The following is a 25,295-nucleotide window of genomic DNA, read 5'->3' as shown; positions in this document are numbered from 1 at the left end:
GAGAGCGAAAGCATTTTTGAGGTCGGAGAGGGAAAAAGGCAGAAGTCATACCACTAGAAACAAACGCACGGAAGGTAAAGAGGCACCGTAGATATCAAGATGGAAACGATATGGAGCTGTTGTGCGGTGCGGTGAGTCATGGCACAGCCGCGTAACGGTTGGATGGCTGAAACGTTTGTCAGGAAGTGAGGATGATGATGATGGAGGGGAAAAAATGGATTAAAACAACAAAAAAGTGTTCATCAGGCCCGGAGACATCGAACCAGACCGAATGCTTCTTCTTCTTGATGATTTATTTCCCCCCCAGGGTGGGAAATCCATCAGGAAAACGCATTAAGTGGCAAACGAAAAGGTACATTTTTTATGACGTAAAGTGCATATCGTTACGATAACACACGATAACGCACAGAACCGATCATCCACCATCGGCCTGCCAGAGTGCGTCTATGTCCGGGCGGAGATAATACCTCACGGAAGCGCACCAGCTCACCAAGCAAACATAGAACGGTCGCTCTGTCGGGTTTTTGTTTGTTTGTTGTTTTATTTTGGGTGCCCAATGTTCCCAATGGCCTCACTTATCGATAAGAAGTCCAACAAGTGCGTACCGTTTTATCTGGTTCGTGCGTTATCTTCGCGCATTCCAGCTCGTGTGCAGGATAGAGCGAAAGTTTGCTAAAAGAAACAACAATTTGTGGATTTATTCTTTTTCTTTTGCGTTCCGTTCTGTGCGCCAAACCAAGCCTAGGTAGGTAGCTTTACTACATCCTGCAGAAGCATGTTTGTAGCACTTGGCGGTCTGGCTGGTTCTGGGGAGAACAAAAAACAGTTAGTGAAACGGCGGAAACACAACCAATGACTCGCTCGAGAAGGGTCGTCGATGCGTCTCGTTATTATCGATGGTTTATGGCACCACTTCAGAGAGGGGCGTATTTGCCTGTCTTCCGGGTTTGTGCCGGTGTTGTTGAGTTGCTGACGATTACCATTGACGCCTTTTATTTGCTTTAGTTATACAAAACGGTGAGAGTTTTAAAGCGAGCATATCAGAGCAAACGTTTCAAATACTCATCGAAGGGATTATTTGATATCGAGTTCCAAGCGTCCAGATTTTCTTCCCCAAAAACCCAAGTTTTTCTCGAGTGATCGTGAGAAGTAATGAAACGAAAGCACTCGCCAATCTTTACTTTCTCACCAGCTATCAGTTTGGAGTCCCTTTAATGAAAACAATAGTTGGCCCGTCGGTTGTGGGTACCACCCAACTGGTTGCAACTGGTTGCAGACAGGCAAACAATCCATCCGTCACCTTAATCCACTGTGACGCAGATCCCCGACCCGAAAAACGAGCGTCCGAAACAACAAAAGGGGAAACGGCGGATGGTCAAATAATTGAAAGAGAAATTTGCATTTCCGTTTTTGGCGGAACACATTTCGGAAACGGACCAGCGCGGGGACGCGTAAACTCGTACACCACACCCAAATCGCCCACCCCGGGGCCGGAATAGAAATGTTCACAACCTCTCGTCCGCTCTTTGCGATCGTTTAAGAAATTCCACCTAAATATCCACCGGATCGGAAGCGGGAAGTTGGAACGACCGGGCACATTGGCGATCTTGCAAGAAAATACCTTCCAACTGTACGGTTACAATCGTTATTTATTGTCTCACCGTGCGGGAGGGGGGAGGGAGATGGGAAGGGGCTCCGGGAGTACGAGCCTCCCCCCCCCCAGAGAAACCCACACAATAGATCGCATCCTAGCTGTTGGTGTCGGCAAAGTTTTCCATCACCCAGTCGAGCGCCGGATAGAGACAATCGAAGGAAATGATGTCGTTCGGCAAACAGACGGACCCGGGCGTCCATTGGCGGGTGGCCCGGGACACGGTAAAGCCGAGCAGGCTCCACGTGCCCTGATGCTTGAAGTAGAGTGCCGTACCCCGGTCGTTGCTGGGTAGGTTGAGATCTAAAACGGGAGAGCCGAAGAATGGGAGCTTTGGCGCGTCGCGTGTGTCACCTGCCAACCTACCTTTAATGGTGAAGGAAACGGTCGTACCGTTGATGGACCGTGACTTCATGGCGAGCGTAGATCCGGAGCAGAGCAGGAACTCGTCCAGTACGAGCCGCACCGGTTCGTAGCCGCCGAGCCGGTTCCGCTGGCTTTGGTTCAGTATGTACATTTCCGTGCCGTACAGTGAGGTCAGATCGAGCGCATCGACCAGACAGACGGGGATAGGCTTCCAGCCACTGTCACCGACCGGCAGCAGGCCTTCCTGCACTTGGCTCACACCACTACCTTCCTCCTCGCTGGAGAGACTCGAATCGGGCACCAGCTTCGGGACGGTGCGTGGTTCACCGAGCTGCAGCTCGATCAGCGCCAAATCCGACTCATCCTCCACCGTCACATTGCGCACCTGGAACCGTCGCGACCGCTCATTGTCCTGCTGCACCGATACGACACCGACGTGCACCACGAGCTGATCCGCCGGCAGCAGCTCACCATCGTTGCTGCCGCGCACCGTCAAACAGTGGGCGGCCGCCAGCACGAACCGCTCGTCGATGAGCGCACCTTCGCAGATTTTGGCCGGCGGATCAAGTCTCGAACCGGACCAGTAGTAGATGAGCGTGTGCCAGGGCCATTCGCCCGGTTCGATCGGTATGTCCGGATAGATGGTTTCGTTCTGTGCACGCCGCACACCACAGAAGCACTGATACGCTGTGGTCGGTGCTGCCGGCAGCAGCAGCAGCACCACCAGCAGGGTCACCGACGACGGTAAGAGAAACACGCGTATCCGTCCGGTGCGGATGGACATCTTGCCGCAAGTAACCGCACCCGGTCGCCATCGGTACCGGTTTTATACTGGGCCGGATTCGCTTCCTCGATTGAGGATAATTCGGTCCAATTTAGCGCGATCATTGTCACCTCGGGACCGAAAGATGGCGAAGGTCGTCGCGGCGAATCCGAGAGCAACTGTGCTGCTTGGATCTCGCTTAGATGGCATTAGAAAGGCCTGGCTGCTGTGCGATAAACGCAAGGCTACCGAGATGGGGCAAAATGGTTTAAGATGAGCAGCACTGTAGGGAACGCACACACACAAACGGGAAGCGAAATTAAAGAACACACATTTTTGCACAAAGTTGCGATTGCGTAAGTGCGCACGACGACGACGCCCCTTTTGAGTGAGGCGCGATTGGTGTCACATCACTTAAGGGTTAGGTTTTCCTCGTTGCGTAAGGAGACGATTTCGAAAAAACCGTGCTCGAGGGACGCTAGAACTTCTCGTGCTCGGACGTGTTGTATCACTCCCATAGCGCTTCACCACCCCAAAAAGTGTGGTGTTTCGATGAGCTTAATCGCGCCGGGTGTTTTCTACCAGCCAAAAGAATGCAATCAGAACAGCAGCGCACCTTCCCAGTCACGACTAGGACTAATGCGTGCCCAGATCGGGACTCCTGATTTGGTGCTCGTTTCCCTGCAGGCACGTTCTACGCCCGATAGCACCTTCCTGTCGGGAATGCAAAATCCAAAGGTGCCTAAAATGTAAGCTGATAGTCGAGCTCAAACGTGAATTGAAACGTCCTGTAGATTTGGGGAGCTCTCATTTTGCACAAAGTTTTTCATCATAAAGCGCATCCGCATTTTCCCCATCTTTTTGTTTGGCGATTTGCCATTGTTCTTTTGGTGGTTTCTGTTGCCGATCGTATCGGATATTATTTTTTCTGCGTACTAGTGAATGCACAATGGCGATTGAAGGACATCGGATTGCTCGTCATCGTTGGTGAAGTCGCGTCCGATATCCACCCAAGCCACCATTATTCATCGCACTTTCCGACATTAGGAAATCCGTTTTTCTTGAAGGAGACCTTCACCACAAGCACACACACAAAAGGGATAGAAAAACAGCACAGTTTTTGTGTAACATCCTCCCCCTGAACGACCCCCGCACAACCTGTGGCGGCAGGCACATAAAAGCTTTTAGATCTGGGTCGAATCTGGGCCGACTGCAGGCGAGCTTTTAACCGTGTGCTCTAATGTGGTGTTTTGCTGTTCTGTGTATAGTACCACCCATAGCAACGAGCGCATGTCAAGTGTATTTTTAAGCGAAATGATGAAATAATCAACCTTCTGTACGGGGTGAGCGGTTGTTGTTTTTTTGGCGCAGAAGCCCTCACTACCAGCAGGCGTCATGTCATCACGTTTATCGCGCGTTTGCGTGCTGCATTCGAAGCTGCTTTTTCGTAGCTGTTGGTTCGGGGCGGGGATTTTTTTTCCTAGTCTAAGGGGGCGTTTTTCGGTGGGTGGATGGATATTACCATTCCATCATGTCTGTCACATGGCCTTCCATTCTATCGTTCCGTCGGAGCTATCGATTGTTGGCAGTTGTAGGGAGGATACGAATCGAGAGCACACGAATGCTTCCCCCTGCGGACAGAACAAGGACGATGGTGTCCTTCGGTGTTTGTCCCGGGCTAATGTTGATACTTCCGTCACGAAAGTAGGTAGCTTTTTGAACCCTCTTCGAGTGTGGGATGGTATGATATGTCCCAATTTTGCTAGCACACTCACCGAACCGAACCGAACAAGGGGGAAGAATGTGTGTCTTGTTGAGCAGGTCTTGTTTTTCTTAGGGTTCTAGTGCTCATTGATTCACTTTTACTTTAATTCGTGAATGGAATTCGGAAAATGGAAATTGTTTCGCTCTTGTGCCCTTTTCCAGACAACAAATCGAACCGAAAGGTGGGCTGGTCGCTCGTGTGGGACAAACCCACCTCCAAAAGAAAATGCGTGGAAGCGGACGGGTAAATAGAAATTGAAAGCATTGTCTAACTACACGAACGCTCGAACTGTACAACGTAATGGAGACGTCCAATGTAAAGTTTCACGAAGGGCTACCTTACATTACACCGGCCTCGACAACCAGCTGGGCAACCGGCTGGGCCGTCCAACGAAAGGGAATTGGGCAAGCAAATCGGTTTCGCGCTGTAAAGCGATTAAACGCTTGCCGGCAGCAGCTACCCTCGAGCAGCTGTGAGGGATTAACCAAGATCGTCTGTCTGTCAACCGTTAACGCGTGTTGGGCAAGAAGACGGCGGTGTCGTTAGCAAGACAAGCGATCGAGCTGCTTATGTTTTGAATCGCGATCGTTAAGCGATCGTAACGATTTTCCACCGGCAAGCCCGTTCTGGTCGGTTGGGGTAACTCAAAAACAGGGAGGAAAAACTCCAAAATTACAGGGATTGGCAACCAAATTGAATGATTTATGCGCGAGGTACAAAAGATTTGCACACAGGCTTAGTGAACTGTGACGACGAACCCTTAGGCTTCATAAGACGAAACGTGATGGAATGGAATGTTTTTAAATACAAAAGAAACTTATTAAATATGTTTTTTTCGTTCGTAAACAAACAAGATTAATGATACTACTTTATGAAAGAATAAAAAAAAAGTTGCAGCAACAAAAAAACCTTACTTTCCTTTTAACATTTATGTTGGCAATCGTTTCCGCCTTTCGCTGGCCGGTTGATGTGTGACAATGGTAAAGCTTTTCCCGCCAACCAATCAACCGAACGGTTGTTTTTTTTCCCCTTTCGTGTCGATTTTGTGTGTGATTAGTGTTTTTACCGTCTATTGTATGAATTTTTCTTCCTCTCATTTTTCCTATAAAAAGGTGAAGAAAAACATACGCCATGAAGCATGCCGTGGTCACTTTGTCGCTTGTATAATACCGAATGTGCTGTCGTTAATGGGTTGCTTCAATTTCGGGGTTACACGGGATAGTGCAGTCATAGCGATTAGCTACATGATAGTAAGCAGGCGAAGGAACTTTACAAGAAGAAGGCTCACTTGTGCCACAACACCGGACGGGAGGGTCGTGTATGTAACAAAAACCCCCTTTGCATGACACAGCAGTAGCAGCGCATCGGGCAAACGTACGGTTGCATCATTCATGAATGCAGTTAAGCTTTGGATGGCAACGACGTGTGAACAACGGTAGGGAAGCATCGTTTAGTACAGACAAACGATGGGTTTGTTAGCGGACCACTTTTTTTGCCTGATGGCGATTAAACTGAGCTGAGGGATGCTCTTCTGCATTTCACTTGGTTAGCATGCAGATGGGATTTTGATTCATTTTTGTAACAATTATTTTCTAGCATTGCTCATACATTCAGGTTCGTGTTAATCAATTTTAAAAAGCTAAAAAAATCAAATATAAAACATAAAACATGAGTACCGATTACGGTTCGCTGATCGACAAAATCTCAAACAAACCTTCGAGTGGCATTATGGTTTCGAGTGAGAGAAGTCAACCTTTCTTTAAACTTTCGTTTCGTCAAGTAGCGACAGCTCCAACTGTCAAGGTGATGAAATCATACAGTTATAGTTCGAAGGTTTAAACAAACAAGGTCTATAACAAAAACGAAGGTCTATAACAAATACATTATTGTATTTTAATATTATATATTATATTTTTAATTGTATGAAAGTTATATCAACTAAAAACATTATTAAGAATGATTGAGTGCATCTTAAAAATACACGAAATATTTGATCTGTTCAGCCATTTCTTCTTTTTCTTTCTGGTCTTCAAGGCTGTTTAAATGTAGAACCAAATGTGTGTTACAACTCCAAAAATATTTCAACCCGCGAACTGTAAAATACTATAGTTTGTTTGAACAGAATGATGATACCTTCTTGCGTAAGGAGATTTATTAGCCGCCCCGATGTTTGGTGTAAGGGCGGACAGGTGGCCATGGTGATAACGGCACCGGTCTTTACGCGGCAGGACTGGGATTGAAATCCCATCCATGGGATTGAAATCCCATCCAGACCGGATGACTACTTTGCGACGGGTAAAATCAAGCCACAGAAAGCCAGGAATGGCACACCGAGACCTTTCGAGGATGTAGTGCCGAGGAAGGAAGAAGCATATGTTTGGTGTAATGTAATTGGCTTTGAACGAGAGAAATGTGATTTTAACAGCAAATATTGGATTAATTTTCTTCGTGATAGAGATTGTCAAGTGGACTGCTTGAAAAGCGATCCGTTGTGGTGCTTATATGTTTTTCGAAGACGCCTTAAATAAATTGGTTCGATTGCCCGTAATACCAATGTTAGAGTAAAAGCTTACGTTATGTTGTCTAGCTCTCTGCACTGTCAAACGGATAGACATTTTGACAACCATAATATAGACTTCACGATTGAGAGAGCTTTTGTCAAACACTCGAGCATGGTAATTAGGACTATTATTAAATACAAAATCGATCGCTCTGTTTGACCGCTGTTAACCGGAAAAGCCGTTTCCTCGTAGCACCAAACACAACAGCTTTTAATCATAACCGTGTTTCGCTGTTTCTTTCCCGGTGAGTTGTACGGGGAAAAATCGGACCAATAATAACTTCAGGGAAATATGTCGCAACCGTGCTCACACCCGACGCCGTCCCACAAAGAAGCTTTGAGTGACCTATTTCGTGCGAAGAAAGAGGCAACAAGCAAGCATGGAGCATCCGTGCTCCTCACTGTTGCGAAAGAAGACGTCAGCAAACGGTTCCAATGTGAAGCCTGCCAGCTAACATGCTTTCAACGCAGCTGGATCGCAATTCACGTCATCCTCGACTACGCACGCTAGTACAAGTGGCCTGGTACGAGGCTAAAAGCTCTGACCTGGGAAGTCGATAGATCGATCTGGCCGTTACTATTTCCGGCCCTGTTTTTTGCTGAAGATTTTTTGTGAAATTGCGATCCTCTATAGTTTGTGCGAAAAGTGATCGCGCTTTGGATCGTTCAATATGGTAGGTTTAATCTATTTGGATAAATTGCTGCTGCAACTAAGATTAAATAATTTAATAGGATTTAGAAACAGGATTAATGCACTGTGGGAGATCTGTCGCAGCTGGACACATTTTTCCCTTACGACCCGTAAATTCCTGAGTATCACGGCCTGGCATAGGATCAGCGGAACCGGTTTTGTTTCTCCAGTGCTGCTCGAAACCAGAACTTTTAAACCAAGGAAAACTGATCTACTTTTCCATCGCCTAACCACTGGAACCTGCTGGTAGGGTACAACAGCCCAGCATCGCCAGCCGACATAAACCATTTCCACGAGAGTGGAGCGAAAAATCAGGTCACAACCCATGACGGTGTGACGGCAACCTGGCACGACTCCCCAAAGGCAGGAATTGCTGGACATCTCGTCTCGTTCCCGTTGGATTTTCCCGCACACCGATCGATTGATCCAGCACCGGGGGAGTGCTCGTTGAAGCACGTTGCGCGTGCTTGTTTCATAATCACACGCGGGCCCACTGCGCACGTCGCACTGTATCATAATAATTCCATCGATACCGCTCCGTCCGCAACAGTATGGGGCCCACGGTTCTTTCTTTTACAGTAACAGTGTCGCAAAGCAGTTGCAGGCGGTTGCGGGCGGCGTCTAGCACACTACCCTTGAACTGTTGGTAGGTTTCGTACATTTTCTCACCGGCAGCTCGGAATGTTTGCAACAGCGAGATAGAAAAATGGCGCGTGAAGGCGTGCTGCGGCCTGTCTTTCTGGTCCGCGCTGTGTCACTGGCTTCGGAAGTGGTGGGATTCCGTTCGGTGTTGCTTCATACTGGCGTTCGATGTTCTGGGAGATGTTGGGAAACTTGTGATCGGGATGTGGAAGTGCCGAACAAAGCCTTCGGTTCGCTGTAAAAATTCTCACCCATTAGTTTATAGACAGACGGCGAACGATCACTCGCGAGGTTCTAGTGTTATAAACCATACAATAAAGCTTGAAAACGTTTCCGTGCTGGAATTCGGATAAGCCTAGGTCTGGTCTGGAGTAGGAAACGTGCTTACAAGACAGGCAAGATTTATGAAACATTAGGCAAAAATTCCTTCATTAGTATCCACGCTAGAGCCGTGGGGTTTAGAAGAGTTGTGTTTTAGCCACCTGAGTTGGTTCAGTTGAGTGATAAATTGCTTGAAGGGTTATTGTTAACTGAGTCTTGATGAAGCTCCCCTTGGTGTTTAGGGATCCCTGGACATCTCCGAACTATGCCAAGTTCCAGTAGCGCAACCGAGCGGCTACCCGTATTAGTAATGCAGATGTACCCAAACAAAACATGATTCTTGCCGTAAATTTCAATGATAAAGCATCGCTTTTGGTCAGCCTACACCAGAAGCTAGGTGTTGATTTGGTATTCTCACGGGTCGGCTTCCACCCGTTTACGGCGCCGACTGTATGAATTAATCATTCATTTTTTGGACAGATGGTCCAACACACAAAACCTGGGAAAAACATGCGACTGTTATCTCACCCACAATCAAGTAGCGCAATTGCATGGCTGGACAGGCCCCCTTCTGGTGCTACGCCCTGGTCTCTCACCCTGGAGCTGCTTTCCAGTGGCATGTTTTGTCCAGTCTATTCTTCCCGCACGGGAAGCAGGTTAAGGTGTCGAATGCATTGACCCAGCGGTCTTCGGATTTTGGAGACTCTGTGGTGAGTTGGAGGGTCAACTACATCATAGGAGGTGCCACATGATGTCGGTATGTCAGTTCTTGCAGCGGTACCCTTACGAGGAACCAATCTTTGCGTCACATGCGCCGGGAGGTAGTTGGAGAGGTTGGTGCACTTCAGAAATTATCGCACTGATAAGCCAGTATGTGTCCCGGGGGTTGGGGAGGGCGAAAAGGACGTTGTTCTCCAAAAGTCCAATTGTGAGCGTCGGTGTTGCGGCGTATCAGCACTTGCATCAGTACGGAGTGGTTGAACGAAGCGGACGTCGTGGGTGATAAGACAGAGCCAGCGGCCAGTATGAGTAACATCGAACGTGGGGCGCTGGAGAGATTAGAGAACCTTGATGGAAGACGTGAAGTCACCTACAGTATGCTGTGGTACTGCAGTTGTGGACGCACAGCAGACCTGATGTGTTGTTGACATTAGATTTGGTGTGTTGGTGCAAATCGGTGTCTAATGCTTTGATTAGCTTGATATGTCTTCATCGACCAGTGCCTTGGCAGGGTCGTGTTTAGTTGGTCAATGTTAAGCCGAGTGACCGCGGTGGAAGGCTTTTGGACTAACCTTCTCCAATGCGTTGGAGTTGATGAAAAAATGGGTGCCAGTGAGTATTGATAGTGACCATGAAAATGGCCTTCTCCAATGCCTTGGTGATAAGGTTTCCCGTGCTTCTCACTGCTTGTACAGTGACGTGACTGCTTACAGCAATTGAGATAATAATTTTGGAGTGTATGCCCTATTTATTCGGGCCCGCTGGTCCTCTGTGGTTTCTCTTGATGCAAGTGGAACGTATTTATGTAACAAAACCTCAATCTCGTTCGCTTCTGGCCTAGCAGTGACACGTACCAATTACCAACATTCTACCCAAAAGAGTTGGCAGGTGTAAGTGATCCAAGTAGCGTTTGTGCTGTCAATAGTTGAATAATACCTTTGCCTTTGGTGAGCAAAAATCGAACCACCGTCAAGCTCGTCCGACCATTACTTGCATGCAGATATAGAAATGGAAATGATACCAACTGCCCCGTGCGGTAGCCTAAATTGGTTCGATCGCTTCACTAAACCCGTCGGATTTGAGCATGGTCTGGCCACGAAAGAAGCAAACCGCCGTGTCTAATGGGCGTCGTCAGCCAGCGTCTCGTTACCCGACCGACGTCGGTGGAAAAGAATTTCTTCCGCCATTCACCAAAACTGCTCAGGAAAATGTGCTAAGTCCACCGAGGTCCACCACCACCGAAAGAGAGGCCACACTTTTCGGGTGGTTCAACGAACCCGGACCCGGTTTAGTACCACTGGTAGTAGATTCCTTGAAGTGGGGTTTAGTAGAGAGTTTTTTTTTGTTCGCCACTCAGGCCACAAGCCACTCGTGTGTGTGTTTGTTTCCTGTTTATTTTCCACGCCCGACAAAGCACACGCGCGCGCGCATTCGGTTGCCGTGTTTTTCCTTCGATCTTTCCATCGATTCACTGAGTGTGGTTTTATCTGTGCGCCACCTTAGCTGCCTCTGGTCCGGTGCAGGTAGCCTGATCGTGCAGAACTCACCCCACCGACCGTGGGCTTGTCGGTAGCGGCAAAAGAAACCAGTCGGCTGCCCAGATAGAAGCGAAAGCCAGCCCAGTGGAGTGGCCAGTTGCACAGCTGCAACGGACGAATTTGACGTGAGTTACGGAGTGTGTCGAGTTGTTTAGAAAAAACAAAGCTCAGAATAGCGAGACGGAGAATGTGGATGAAGCAATCGGCAATTCGCTACCGTTGATTCAATTGAACCATTGCAGTGCGAGCAAGTGGGCGAAGCACACTACGTGCACCACGTGTTCCCCGGTGTGCAGTGTCTAACGGCAGTGAGTGAAAGTCTGGTGCAGTCCAGCTCGTTCTGGAGGTAAAGTTCTAGCCCTATCGGTAAAGTACCGATCGGTAAAGTGAAGAAGCAAAAGTGGGTTAATTAAAGGCGAGCCAGACAGCCCGAATATGATTTTCCATCGGGAGAAACTTCCCGTTAGGGGAGTTTTCTTCGCGAGCGTTTAGTAAACGGCGTTGGAATGTTGGAATTATGATGTTTATCGGCAGTAGTGAGTAGCTGGGAAGGCGGACATTATTTACATGTAGTTCGAAAGCGTGATGACACGCTCCATTCGCGGTGGGCTGGTGGGATCATCGAGAGCGCCGAGCCGTAGTCATCAAGCAAGTGATCGCGTGGGAAACATCTCCAGCACGTCATAACAGCCACTAGTCTACATTACTTTCATGTTATTTTGTGTGCTACTTTTTTTTTAAGGGAGGAGTAATAAAGTGGTACCTCGAGACGTTATCGCGGACAATCTGTTTCTGTTTTGAGATCAGTTTTAGTAGATTCCACCCCTATTGCATCAACCAATGTTTATTTGGAAGTAGCTAGCTGAAGTTACCTCATCTGGAGGAGATGTAGTGACTGGTTTATGATGAACGTAAATCATAATAAAAGTGGATAGAAAGTGTCATGTAATGCAGAATGGTGAGAGAATCTTGATGTGGTAATCGTATTAGGCGGGAGAGGTCGTTGTGAAACATTCTACTCGCCTCTGCTCACCATGCGTGCTCCCATTACGCTTGTTACCTAATTTTCTCCAATAAACCACTCACACACAGATTCTCGTCGAATGTCCCAGAGGGGCACCTTTGTCCGACGTCTTGATCCGTGCCGTGACACCCCGTACGATTTTGTTAACTTCCTAATCTTACCGAACCTGTCCGTCTCGTTGTAGCGGCCACCAAACCCTACAGAACCGGCCGCAAGGAGCGGTACACTATTTTTAGAGTGGCCTTCATTTCCGGTTTAGCAGAACCACGGTGGGTTAATTAAGCTATTCAACGCGAATGATGCGCACTGGACAAGCTTAGCGAAGTCGCTGCCGTAGGCTTCGGTTCATCTGGTTCTGCAAGGTCGTTTCGATCGAGAGCCGTTATTTGCTGTACGCAATTGGAGGCAAAGTGTTTGGGTTTTGTCAAAGCGCGTCCGATTGAGGTTGATGAGACTTGAGGGAGAACCTCGAGACCGGATCTGATCTGGCAACTTGCTGATAAAGGTGGTCAATCTTATAGTTTTTTTGCAAATATGGTACCGTTAAGTCTGTGGCATTCTGGAAAGGAGCTTCATGGCGGGAAATAGCTAGTTTCGGAAGATCTACAACCCATACTATTTTAGAGATATTCGTTCCACTAGTCATGACGATCTGGTAAAATGAAGCGAAGAATCGGTGCTCCTTCACTAAACCGGTTATTGTGAATAAATATTTGTAGTACGACTTCGCCATTTCCGTCCCATCCGTGTTAGGAGGCGGTCTGCGACATTTGATGTTAATTAAGCTAAGGTCAGACCATGAAAACAAAACTTCCTCCAATATTTTATACAGGTGGATGAAGTGGAGTGGATGGTTTTAATTGAGTGGCTATTAATTTTTAGTATTAATTGTATAACATTTCCATTAAGGAAATTGTTCCTCAACTGATTCCTAACACTCTTTTTTCCTATTTCTTTACAGGTAAGACAATCCAACCTTATAACTTGGACGATAAAGACTGCTCGCACCCGGCAGAACTTACTCAAATGACACGATCCACACGATTTGCTGAGGTAAACGATGCATAATAGCACACGGCAAACATCAACCCAATTATGAGCGCAAAAGTGTCGACTGATCGTAACGATCGATCGCACACACTGTGTGTCAGCATGTTTTGACGCTTGGCTGATCGCGGAAACTCGACCGTGCGATCAGTAGGTTCGGAAGCGTGATCACAAATCGGAGTGTATGCGGGCGGGCATTTTTGGAACACCGTTCGAATGGTGTGTGGATACACCGGAAGCTTTCAATCCAATGCAATCAACCGACCAGCCCAATGGATCAGTTGCGAAACCGAGCTAATGAACGCGTTCGGTGCACTCCCGATGCACAAAAGTGCAACCCGTTCATCCGTTGTCGCGCGTGACAGTTTTGCAGTGCGGTATGATTCATTACGCGAAATGCGAGACTGTCTCATTAGAGGGCGACTACCACTGGCGACCGATTGGAATGTGTGACCGTCAATGTCGTCAATTGTGTGTTGTCGCTCGATATGCGCTAAACCCTACGCCGACGAGCACCTATTTCGATCTATTTTCGGGCCCAGGTTGACACTTTTATTTGTTTACCTGCGCGATTGTATATGTGGCCATTCGTGCGATCGATTGGCAATGGGCATGGACATCGGTCTCTTCGTCGTGGATCGATCAAACGAATTGATTGGCAGTCGGTATGGTGATCGATTCGGTACGATACATCATTCGGGAAGGTTAGTGTCATTATCGGGCGCACACACGTAGCTCGATGTAGATTCAAAACGACCGGTACGAGTAGCGGTGGTGTCAGGAACGACACGTTACATACACGTTTTTGCCGACAAATTGTTAATTTGAAGTACAAACTCCACTCTTAAACACCGTGACGCACGTAAGTCTAACCATGCTTCCCGATCGCTTTCTTCCGTTGTTTCGCTTCTCTTTCACCTGCTCCGTACCGTAGCATAATAAAAATGATATTCCGTGCTCCGCTTGTGCGCTGACCTCGAAATTAAGCGATTTGAAAAATTGACCCACAGACCTCCAAACCGGTGGAAGATTCATGCCGGCTGGTGCCTGTACTAAGTGAGCTCGAGCGGGTGCAGTTTGGTGCTGGCGTAGTAGTAGTAGCAGTACTAGCAGCCGCTCGAACTGTGCCCAAGAACTGTGCGGGCCTCATTACACACCGCACGCATAATCTTTACTAAACACCCATTTATGCTGTTTCCCGGCCTTTCACCCGACGCGCAGTGCCTTAACCTCTTTAGGCGCGGGCCTTCGAACACGGCTCGTTAGGCGAGGGATGATGGACGGGCACGGGAAGCAACCGGTGCATCACTCGCACAACAATTCAAATTAATTTCAAAAGAAAAAAAAGCACCTGAACCCTGCCCGAAAAACATCCCAAAACACTGCTGGTTGATGCTTGCTTTAGCGCCATGACGATGACGCTCCAAAGGCTGCGTGACTTCCCCTTCCCCACGGTCAGCAAATGCCAGTGAACAATTGCGTTAATGAGCTGCGAGCGTGGTTGCTGAACCACGTGATCGATGAGGAATGGCGCCAGCTGGAAATTGCACTGAGATGCGCTCGCTGTGTGTGTGTAGATAAAATACAAGATGGTTGAAGGTCAGTTGCAGTTCTAGAGAACAACAACGGTGGTGTTTGACGACCCACCACCATCATCAAACATTCCCATCCATCTAAACACTTCCAACCACTCCACTGCTTGGAACGCGTGCCTTCTTTCATCTTTCTTTCGGCTGCACTAATCAGGGTCATTGGTTGTAATTGTGCGTGCAATTGGATGCGTTGCGTCGTTGCAATGCCCGCTCGCGTTCATAGGGGGTTTGTGGGGTTAGCCAATGTTCGCGGGAGGTCGTCACGCGGTCTTCGCTCGATCAAATACCGATGGAGCTAATTACTGGGCACTGTTTTGCGATTGAGGCCTACAACCGTTAACTTTAATGGACTCTACTTTCGAGATCGTAGCAAACCGAATCAAAGACCTCAAGTAATCGGGGACGATCTTATATAGAAAAATTAATGGGTAAAAAAATTCAGATAAAGGAATAGTAGAGTTGGAAGTTAAAGGACAAGTTTCTACTAATTAAATTTGGTCAACAAATCACACAAGCTAAGCTTCTCTTGCATATGTTTTACTCCTCTCCACATTTACTGAGCTCGCTCGATCGCCATCTTGAAAAGTCGCTTGCGTGCTAATGAATTCCACTTGATCGATTATTAATTCACACGACGAGTGTTGATCACCGCGGATTTAGACCGGATTTAGTGCTCCGAGAACGCAGCAAGTGTTTGCGATTAATAAACACGTACGGTTGTCGTTGTTTGCTGTACTTATTTGCATGTGCAGTGGTAGCGTTTAGGGTAGACGAGTGCATTTTTTACCCGTCCGAAGTCTGTATGGGTGTCACTTTGTTTCAAGAGGCTAGAACTAGACGTTCAACACGTTGGATTGTGCATATTTGCTGCCAATAGTTCACACGTGTCATGGCGCACATTTTCTGAGCTTTGAGTATTGTCACAAAGCCTTAAATTGTATTTCTAATAAAGTCTATTCGTTTACGTACCAGTAGATAAAGACCATAAAATATAGTCATTCTTGGTAATAAATCGTCACAAAATACGCTTCTTTATGTGTGTGTGTGTTGATGTGAAAAATTTATTTTGACCCGAAGTTTTCCACCGTTGGCGAATTGAAGGTCGTTGCCAAGTCAACTGGAAGTTGGAGCGAAAACATGGCTCTGAAGTAAAGCGTATTGACAAAACAACTGGATGACGATTTTTCTGGCTTTTGCTATCAACCACCTTGAAGTTGCGCTTTCAAAACATTTACAACGACTATCTTAAATATGTGTGAGCCATAAACTTAGGACTTATAGAACTCCTCTAAAAGAATTCTAGCACTATAGAGTATTGGCGGCATTTCTAGCGGCATTCCTGTTCACAGCGGTTGTGTGTCAGCGCCGTCTAAATTCAAACTCACCCACAACACGTATCCAAAGGGACGTTTCCTCCATGCTTTCGCGTACGCTAAGACACCCTCCTCCTAGACGTGATATCGATTCACGTGACTGACCATATAGCTGGTCCTCCTTCCTCTTTCAGGCGCGTTTTATGAGTCCCGCGGAACGTGTCTCACAACGTGCTCGACACTGTGTTGCGGTTGCGGGATGTCCACACAGTGCAATATTAATAATTGGGCTACTTTCACTCGTTCGCCCACCGTCAAATGTGACGACAGCAGAGGTGGTGAGCTTGATCGTGCCTGATTCCGATTCAACCATACGTGGACTTTAAGCCGTTTCGTGTGGTTTTGTCGCTTAACCGACCACCACGTGTGATGACGAGAGGGTAAACAGCAGCTGCAACACTTCAGCACATTCCTCAACAAAAACCCGCTATTGATTTTGTTGCACGATCCTTTTGCGAGGTCCTTTCGTCCGCGGCCTGTTTACTAACTGTCAATGTCAATGCCGCACACCGTTTGACGTTCGTTGACGTTTCCGTTCATTGACACTTCTGTTTTTTTTAATGTGTGAGTAGCAGCGACACCAAGAAGAAAAAAAAATGGAGAAACGAACCGAACAGGCTTCAGTTAATGACCCGTTCGAGGCAATCAGCTGCTGCTACGCGAGAGTGTGTGCAGGGGGCTGACGAAACTTGCTTATCTTAAGATATCTGCTCGCTGTCAGTAACTATGTAAGTGTGCGCGTGTTTTGCACAATCACCTGCATGATCGTATCGGGTCGATGGCAAGTGGTTCCGGATCTGCCAGTAAACGGTTGCAGAAGATGGAAGCGACACAGCCACACACGCACATACACAAGCCCTTTTCCACTGGTCCGTTATCCATTTTGTTGGCATTGAAAGTGTCATTTTGTTGTTGCAGTTATGCTTCCGCTGGTAGGCTTCTGGACTACCAAACACACCGATACCGAGCGTCCGTCGAGCTGTGCATTTGCATGAACTGTTTTAATGGTGGTGCGCTATTCGGGACGCGTACCGTGCCGTTGAAAGTTCAAGGGTAACTATTTGAATCATCGCAGTTGCCGGCGTTGCGGGCGAGTGTTCCGAGCGTTGCGAGTGTTACAGAAAAAAGAGGGAAGGTAAAACGCAAAAAAAGGAATGACGAGTGCATGGTTAAAGGTTCCTGCCGGTTGGTGGCATACACTAGCCTGTGATGAATAGGGGCAAGGCGTAGAAAGTTTTGCTTGATGGTGTTTTGATAATAATGCACGCAATCATATAAAACAGGGCGAACCCGGCGGAGCGTCATGGTCCCAAAATCGATACAAATGTACATCGATATTAGCCGGGTGTATAAAACGGGGTAGGTGCCTTTTGGGGGTTTTATTTTTATGCATTTGGGCTCTAGCAAAGTTAAAAGATCATTTTAAATTTTTTGATATTATTTTTGCTATATTTAATATTGATTGTTGGCAATACGGCCAGGGAGTCCTTCACGAATATAAAAACAAGGAATATTGTAGCAACATCGGCCTTCAAAGTATTGTAAGAAATGTTTTCATTAAACAACTTAATGGCATATAAGCTGCTTTTTTATCCTCACTAAAGGAAAACGATCCAGTTGGGAATTGGAACTTCGATCTTGCCGTGTGAAGACCGTGAGCCTGGCAGAGTGAATAATCAGCTCCATTATTCTCTTCATTATTCTCAGAGAGGATTATAACGATTGGTATCGAACTCCTCAGTCATGATATTAAAGTTTTGGATGGACGATGGTCTCGCAATATTCCTAAAGCCTTGCTAAAGCCTATGAGAGCGCTTGATTCCTCTTTTCCTAGTTTTTCGTACATATTCAGATGATAGCAGATAGCAGTAGAACTGAGTCTAATATCGATCACTTAAAATAATTAGCAAAGAATGTTTGGAGGCAGCTTAAGCACCTAACTGAAGGTACAATCGAACTTGGTCTGCAGCAGAAGTCCTTTATACACCTCACGGTCTAGCGCTGTCGGCTGCTAATCGAATATCCAGTCATTTTTGAAGGACGTATCAACGCCATCACTTCACCTCAGTGATTTTCGGACGACCAGAAAAGAAATTGCGGGCTGGGTTGTATGGTGCCACAACTCATGACATGACCAGCCTTCAGAAACTTGGCGAGACAATAGAGAGATCATGATCATGATCATGACTCATAGAACACTTCATTGTTACGGTTTCTTCATTGACCATCAAAAACTCAACTACGAATCAATCAAAATGTATCGTAAAAATCAACTTAAAATCACTCAGTGACGTATATTGAGCATTTGGTGATACCATTTGTATGGTGCTTTATGGGATGGGATTCGCTTGAAGTTGTGCTGTGCTATGATGCCTCCACATCACCGAAGTATGAATCAAACACTTGCCCTCCCTTGCCTGGCTTGATTGATCAGCCGAAAAGGAATTTAATACGCCGTTGAAAAAACGATACGCTACCATTAGCTCGTACTGCGCAGCTTGGGACCGTGGGAGCTTGCCACCTTTAGCAACAGCAACAAAAAAACGACCACCCCATTCAAATTTGAACCGATTTGAGTCAACGGTTTAACCGAAGCAGTGTGAAAATGTTTTGTTTGCTTTAAACATTCTTTATCCGTTTCAAGCCCCCCCCCCCCACCCAGTTGCAACATTGTTCGACGTTCTTTGTGTCCCGGACAGTGGCAGAGAACAAAGCCATATGGATGGGGCCGAGTCTGACGAACGAAAATATTACTAATAATGATAAAAGTGTGTCACCACCGTTGCATGCAGTCCGAATCATAATCACCGTTAGTGGTGAGCCTCTTCTAATCATTCCAGGGAACGGCTCGTGTATTATTAACGAAAAGGGGTGTTAGCTTTCCGTTTTACTGTGTTTTCTTTTCGTGTGGATAGTTGCAGGCATCTTGCACCAAACACGCCATAAACGACCGGTACGGAAGAGAAGTCATAGCGACACTCTAGCCGTGCACGACGGTGCTGGGTGCATTCTGCCAGAAACCGGGGATATTATTACCGGTCCGTTACGTCGGTGTCATAAATATGCTATTAGTTGCAGGTTGGTGTGTGTGAGTGTGCGTTATTTGATCCAGATGTTGGATTTCCCTACACGTCGATGGCGTTCGGGGCGTTTGATTTCGGTCGTGAAAACAGTAATCTTTACAACACCTGAGGAATGTTTTATACACATGTAAAGGTATCTTTGGTATGTGTCATACTTTAAATAACACATTAAAATCGAATAATAACGTATTTCCCAATGTATGAGGCAAGATCAGTAGCTCCACCATCTATTAAAACAGCTGGCCAACTGTTTTGTTTTCTCTCTCTCCATTTTTCGAAACAGAGACCTCCAAATGGAAATGGAAATTTTCCACACATTGCACCCGGCCTTACCAGCGCGTTGGCATCCATTGTTCCAAGGCTAAGAAAAATTGAGTGAAAAATTCAATGCCGATTTTTGCGTCCCAAAATTGGTTTTGCCAAAGTTTCAAACATTCAATTTTCACTTTTGTCTTCCATTTTCGGTCACTTGGGGGCCTTTTTTCTTTTCACGTCTGTGTGAGTGGGCCGTTAAATTCCCCCGAGAGCGAAATAGAATTTTCGAAATTCCATTAGCAAGACGAGGTGTTGTTGATTAGAGGACCCGAGCACTAACGCCTCCGAGGAAAATTGTGCTTTTCACACCAATACAAACATTGGACAGGAGTTTCGCAAAAACACACACGCACAAAGCTGACGACAAAGTGAAAACGAATTGGACGATCGAATCAATCGAATGGAACGGTGGAACAGTTAATAATAAATGGAATTCCTCCCGCTTTACAGAGAAAGCATCACTCTTTCTCTCTTCATAGATGATGATGGGCTTTGGCGCGAAAATTGTGATTTGCCAAATGGATTTTTAATTAAGCCAGCGGAAGATCGAGATGGGGCGGTTGACGTAATAGTTATGACGATCGAAAAGCCATGATCGATTTTACTCCCCGAACCGATCGCGATGCGTGAGAAAAGATTGTGATCGAGGGAAATAGCTTAACACGGGAGGAGATCGTTATAAGAAGTAAACCAGCTTTTTAAACGTTAACAAAAAGCAAAATTAATGAGCGAGGTGTCCGGAACTGGTGCGGGCCTCCGCAGCTGTAAGATCTGGACCAGGTTTTTGAGTAACATCGCCTTAAAGTGGTTTATGTGATTTTTCCCGAGCACGCGATGTACTCCACTTCTGGCCGTCCGAGCACGCCATTTGTCATTCGGCACGGAACCTACAGCATCGCAGCGCAACATCAAACGAACGATGATGAATTGCCTGAAGCCTGTCCGAAGCCCAGTTACACCTTCGGGGGATGCTTAATGCAGCGCTGGTTCTATTACTTCCATTAGCTCCAGCTGGTGTACCTTCGGGCTTCGGGTGGTTGATGAAGATGTGTGGTCGTAACGAGTTACAAACTCACTACCTACTTACCCACCGGGCTCGACAGAAGCAGGCCATCCACGATGTGTGAGGCTGCATGACGTGTGAGAAGTTACCTTTTTGCTATTCCAGTAAGATGATCATCATCACTGGAGTCATTTTGATCCTCCAAATATTGGGCTTTAGAGAAAATTTCGCAAGTTGATAGAATATGGCTTCGATAAAACATCTACACGCACTGGTGCTTCGGTGGTTGTAATTGAATTAAAATTGGTGTCAAATAAAAATTTTCACCTGGAAATGGCAAAAACACTCTAGAAAACCGACTAACAATCAGCCATCACCCATAAACCATAAAAAAGGCAATAAAAAACAAGGCACAGCACCGTGCCGAGTTTGGTGGCGAATTTTTGGGTGGCCAAAACATTTTAATGACACATCAGGCTGTCAACGCATGCTCCACACACACACACACCGTTTGGGGAGAAGGCTTTAATTTTCCGCACCACGGTACGAGCGAGAAAATTCCGCTGATCATCATCATCATGCCCGTGATGGCAGTTCGTGGGAGTGAATGTGCTATTTTCCTTCTAGTTTCTCCTGTCATTCTGCAACACGAGTTTGCGTGTGTGTGTGTGTGTGTGGCCCCAATTACTCGGCAGCTAGTCGTTTGTCAACGCTTTAACATAGTAGGCCACAAGCGTAAACAGCGGAACCGATGATCAAGATTCGTGCACTGTGAAACGATGCCGACAATGATGATGTTAGCCGGGCGTAAAGTTGTCCCCAAATCGTTTTAATCTGGTAGCTTTTACTTGTGATTGTGTGTGTGTGTGTGGAAGTGGTTGGAACTCCTCAAGGAGTTCCTGCTAGACACTGTTGTCTAGACATCACGTACAAAGTTTTCAGGGTCGTTATCAGTCGCAGCACACTGGACGACTACAGCCGAGTGGTTCAATGAATGGAGCTCTCCCCGTTACGAACAACGACCGTCCGAAGTGGTAAACATGGGTTCGAACATGTCAACGGCACACGGTCGGACGTCCGTGATGTCGTGCTGCCAACATCCGGATGTTGGCGGTGCGCGAAACCCTGGGCACACCTAAACAAGTAGTGCATCTCGGTAACCGGTTGTAGGAAAACATTGACCGTAACCGGTGAAGAAATCAGCGCCGAATGCGCGTTAGTCGCCTCATGTTTGATGTTCCTTGACTAAAGCCGTCAATCGTGCGCTAATGCAAGATGAATTCTCCAACCCACGGTCGGATGACAGTGAAAGTGTGTGTAGTGTGCGATGAAACCATCCGATCCCACTACGGGTCGGTATTCGATCGGTTACTGATGGCTTTACCATTACCATCGCGAAGGGAGCATCAACCGAGCCGGCCAACGGCTTCGCTGGAAGCAGATGTCGATCACGAAGATGAGATGAGGTTGGTGTAATGATCGTCCATGGATGCGGTTTTACTTTCGCACGGATGTAAGCAAATGTTACGCGACACTGTGGTCATGGGAGACGAAAATTGACATAAGAGAGAGAGAGAGAAAGAGTTACACCAGACAGGCGACAGGGGTTCCATCATCCGGGACGCCGATGCTTTCGCTTAACCGAGACAATTAAACGTTACAATGTTTGTGCTTTGGATTTAGCATATTAGCAGCGTGACTTTCATCGTGTAATAACATATCCCGTTTGCTCTTGTTTCCTCCCTCTCCCCGGCAGGTTTAAATTCTTCGCAATACTTTTAACGGAAAGTGCGTTCCCAAGCGAGTGAGCACCATCCAGCACGTGGGACAGTGGGAAGAATGACCAGCGCCTCACCGAGTGCTACTGCATCACACCGTAGAATAGTGTTTCTGTGAGAGAAGAAGCAGGTGGACAGCTTGGCAAGTCCCGATTGCGGTATCGATTAACCCGGCAGCAAACGCCCCGAGATCAAAAACAGATGTTAGAACAAAAGTTTACTCGAAGCAGGACCAGCATGGCACGAGTCGTGACATTGGTGGCATTGGTCGGGTGTCTAGTGCTGCTCTGCAATCACACACCCTTCGTTCAGGCACGCGTAATCGTACGACGCCAGGCAGAGGAATCCGTGCCAACGGCGGCAGTTCCAGAAGCATCCGCAACGGAGCTAGTGCCGGAAGTGACAACGTTGGTCCCGTCCGGTGAGGATACGGACAATAAGGTGGCAACCACTCCACCACGACCAAACGATCGTTTCGAACAGTTCCCATCCGATGGGCTAAGCTCGGACAGTGCCGTGCTATCCTCGGCAGACGAAAGTGACGATGAGCTGACGTCTTCCGTGGCGGAAACGGTAGAATCGAACGATACGGAGGATGAGGAAGAACCTACCGCCCGGACTACGGTAGCACCATCGGCTGAAGAGTCCGTAGCGGCGGTAGATTCTTCCATCACTGGGGAGGAAGATAGCGCTAGTTCCGGCTCGGCACAGGGAACAAACGAATCGGTAAGCGCCAACAGCCAACAGGATGCTGACGAGTCGGATAAGAGTGAAGACTCCACGGAAATGGTGACCGCAGTGAATACGGTGGCATCTGTAGAATCGGCTGCTAGCAATGACATTACCACACCAGCACCAACAGCTGCTCCAGCCCGTAGCTCCGATGCCACCAATGAGGTGGGCTCTGAGGGCGAAAGCGCTGCAAGCAGCGGCAGTGAAGGATCCTCCTCGACCGAGTTACGGACATCGGATTCGGAACCATCGGGTGAATTGGACCAAAGTTCGAGACCTGAAAGTACGGAGCAGCAGCAGCAGCAGGACTCACTGGCCGAGGAAACCACTACCGAGGTCAGCGTTGATGAAGAGGATGTCGTTACAGGTGGCCCGCTCGCCGACACCAACCCAGACGTCGAAACGGTCGCTGACGGCCCAGGCTCCAATCGTGCCGCCAATGGCGAACGGGTCGACTTAAGTAGGTAAGTGATCAACAGGCAAATACCACCGGGAGATAACAACAATAGGGGCCTCATTTTCGGGAGGGCACTAATGATCGATCATCTCTCGGGCTCTCGGGCCATCGGGCTGCATTTGGGTTTTTTTTTTTTCGCTGGTACCGTCGGTTGTTGTTTTTCTCGCCACTTTCCCGCGCCAACTCTTTCTTTTGCGCCAGATGGTTCACTACTAATTTCGTGCGGCCTCGTTTTGTGTGTGTGTGTTTGTAGCCCGAGTGCCCGGCACTTACGTTCATGATTAAACATCGACCACCGTTATGATTAGCGGTGGGGTGGGGGAGTACCAGAAGCGCCACAGTTAACAGCAACAACAATAATCGTCTAATTTCATTTCCTATCGAACACTGGCCAAACCGTTTCGAGCCGCACTTTCCCGACGCGTGGCCTCGATCGCCAGCTTCTTTGGGTGGGGTTTGCGAGAGAAAAGGAAACAGAAAAGCAACAAAAAAATAGGAACATTTTGTTACCCCCGAAAATGGTCGGCCCGGAATGACGTAGGGGATGAAAATTGGTTCCCTCTCCCGCTTGCTAGCCAACTCTCTGGCTGGAAAACGCGGGCAAAACGGCAACACCTTCCGACGTGAAGAGAGGCGTGAAAGCGAGACACGGCGCCTGTATGCGTCAGCCGAGCCTGTTGTTTGTGGTCGAAGCGGTCTCGAGGTGTTTCAATTTTCATTCCTCGCACACTCGGTAGTTTTTCTTTCCATCAAACCCGATAACTATCCGCACGCACACACCCCAAATTTACACCCGAAGTGCTTTCCGATCGATCCAGCTCCGGGAGCTGATCTGTTATCTGCGCCGCGCCGGGGCCCAATTTCTCAATCATCAGCGCTGATTTTCCGAGCCAATTTTCTCCACTGGCTTTCTTTTTGCTTGCATGTGAGTGCTTTCCGTACCCCGGTCGGGAGAAGTGTTTCCGATCGTTTCGTAGGTATGATCTCAATTTTTCAATCAGCGTTTTTCTTGTGTTGGGCCTGGGTTGCATGTCCATTCCTTAGGCCTATTGGTGGGCCATTGTTTGGAGCTACTTTTGGCACCTGATCATTGTGTTCTTTCTGTTGTTACTGTTGCGATTGATCTATTGCGTCGAATAGAAGACGAACCCCGATCGTAATCGTGATCGCGCCTGAACGATCAGCCATTCAGCCTTCTGCACGATTGGTGGCATAGGCTTTTCCTTCTCGTTGGTCTACCGTTTCTCGTGCCGCATTCGGAAAATTGAAAAGAAAATTATGATAAAATTTAGCACAGCACCCGATCATGCTTCCCGATTGGACGTGTCTGGTTCTGTGTTTTCCCCATTAATTTGGCTGTGTACTGGTGCACTTAATTCTCTGTCTGGCCGGCGTTGGTGGGAGCTTTGGCACACTTTGGCCACCGTACACGTGGAGTTGAAACAAAAGCTAACACATTCCACCTAGAAACGTGTTTCGTGTTTTTGGGAAAGCGTAACGTACTTTGGGTTAGCATTTTTTGTTTGTTTCTGCTTTGATTTTCTCGTCGATACATTATCGATGCATATAGAAAAGGGGGGCATGTGAAGCGATAGAGTAATATTATTTTGATGATTTCTTTATGGTTCAGTGCGCATTTGGTGGGAGAAAAGTATGCCACCAAATTACTCGTCGCTCGCCCTTGATTGGTACCGGTTCGGTTTGAAGATTGTTCTGATTATGTATCTAATTGCATTAGGTCGCTGTTCACAATGGCGCTCGTTCGGGGGCTGCATTTTTTCTGTGACACTAAAATTTAGATTAGAAAGTTAATTATTACTCAATTCGATTGGATGATAGATGGGTAAAGTTTGTTGTTAAGGTTAATATGAACA

General features: G+C 47.3%; 2 protein-coding genes across 7 annotated transcripts in view; one reads left to right on the top strand and one right to left on the bottom strand.

Annotated features, from left to right (window-relative positions):
* Positions 1 to 25,295, top strand: part of LOC118502677 (mucin-5AC) — a 37,024-nt gene that overhangs the window by 2,865 nt on the left and 8,864 nt on the right. For 4 of the 6 annotated variants that reach the window (XM_036035181.1, XM_036035175.1, XM_036035177.1 and 1 more), the window contains exon 3: positions 22,211 to 23,428. In XM_036035181.1, the coding sequence (XP_035891074.1) occupies positions 22,434 to 23,428 (995 nt within the window). In that variant the 5' untranslated portion in view covers positions 22,211 to 22,433. Of the gene's footprint in view, positions 1 to 9,886; positions 10,092 to 11,249; positions 11,364 to 13,002; positions 13,095 to 22,210; positions 23,429 to 25,295 lie in introns of those variants that run through there. The other 2 variants (XM_036035178.1, XM_036035179.1) reach the window with 2 other exon arrangements.
* LOC118502723 (serine protease 27-like) lies at positions 1,630 to 2,834 on the bottom strand. The gene is made up of 2 exons (XM_036035279.1): positions 2,018 to 2,834; positions 1,630 to 1,954 (listed from the first exon to the last, which is right to left on the bottom strand). The coding sequence occupies exons 1-2, from the start codon at positions 2,799 to 2,801 to the stop codon at positions 1,749 to 1,751; spliced, it is 990 nt and encodes a 329-aa protein (XP_035891172.1). The 5' UTR covers positions 2,802 to 2,834; the 3' UTR covers positions 1,630 to 1,748.

The sequence above is a fragment of the Anopheles stephensi genome, chromosome 2 (assembly GCF_013141755.1).
Source record: "Anopheles stephensi strain Indian chromosome 2, UCI_ANSTEP_V1.0, whole genome shotgun sequence".
Taxonomy (NCBI): Eukaryota; Metazoa; Arthropoda; class Insecta; order Diptera; family Culicidae; genus Anopheles; species Anopheles stephensi.
Note: the sequence above shows the minus strand (reverse complement) of the source record. Positions and strands in the feature narration are given on the sequence as shown.

What these genes read in the sequence shown, in the direction of transcription:
- LOC118502723 (XM_036035279.1), bottom strand. Translation starts at nt 2,801, where the DNA reads ATGTCCATCCGCACCGGACGGATACGCGTGTTTCTCTTACCGTCGTCG. An exon ending in CGTTTCCTTCACCATTAAAG is followed by an intron (nt 1,955 to 2,017) that starts GTAGGTTGGCAG and finishes CTCCCGTTTTAG; the next exon opens with ATCTCAACCTACCCAGCAAC.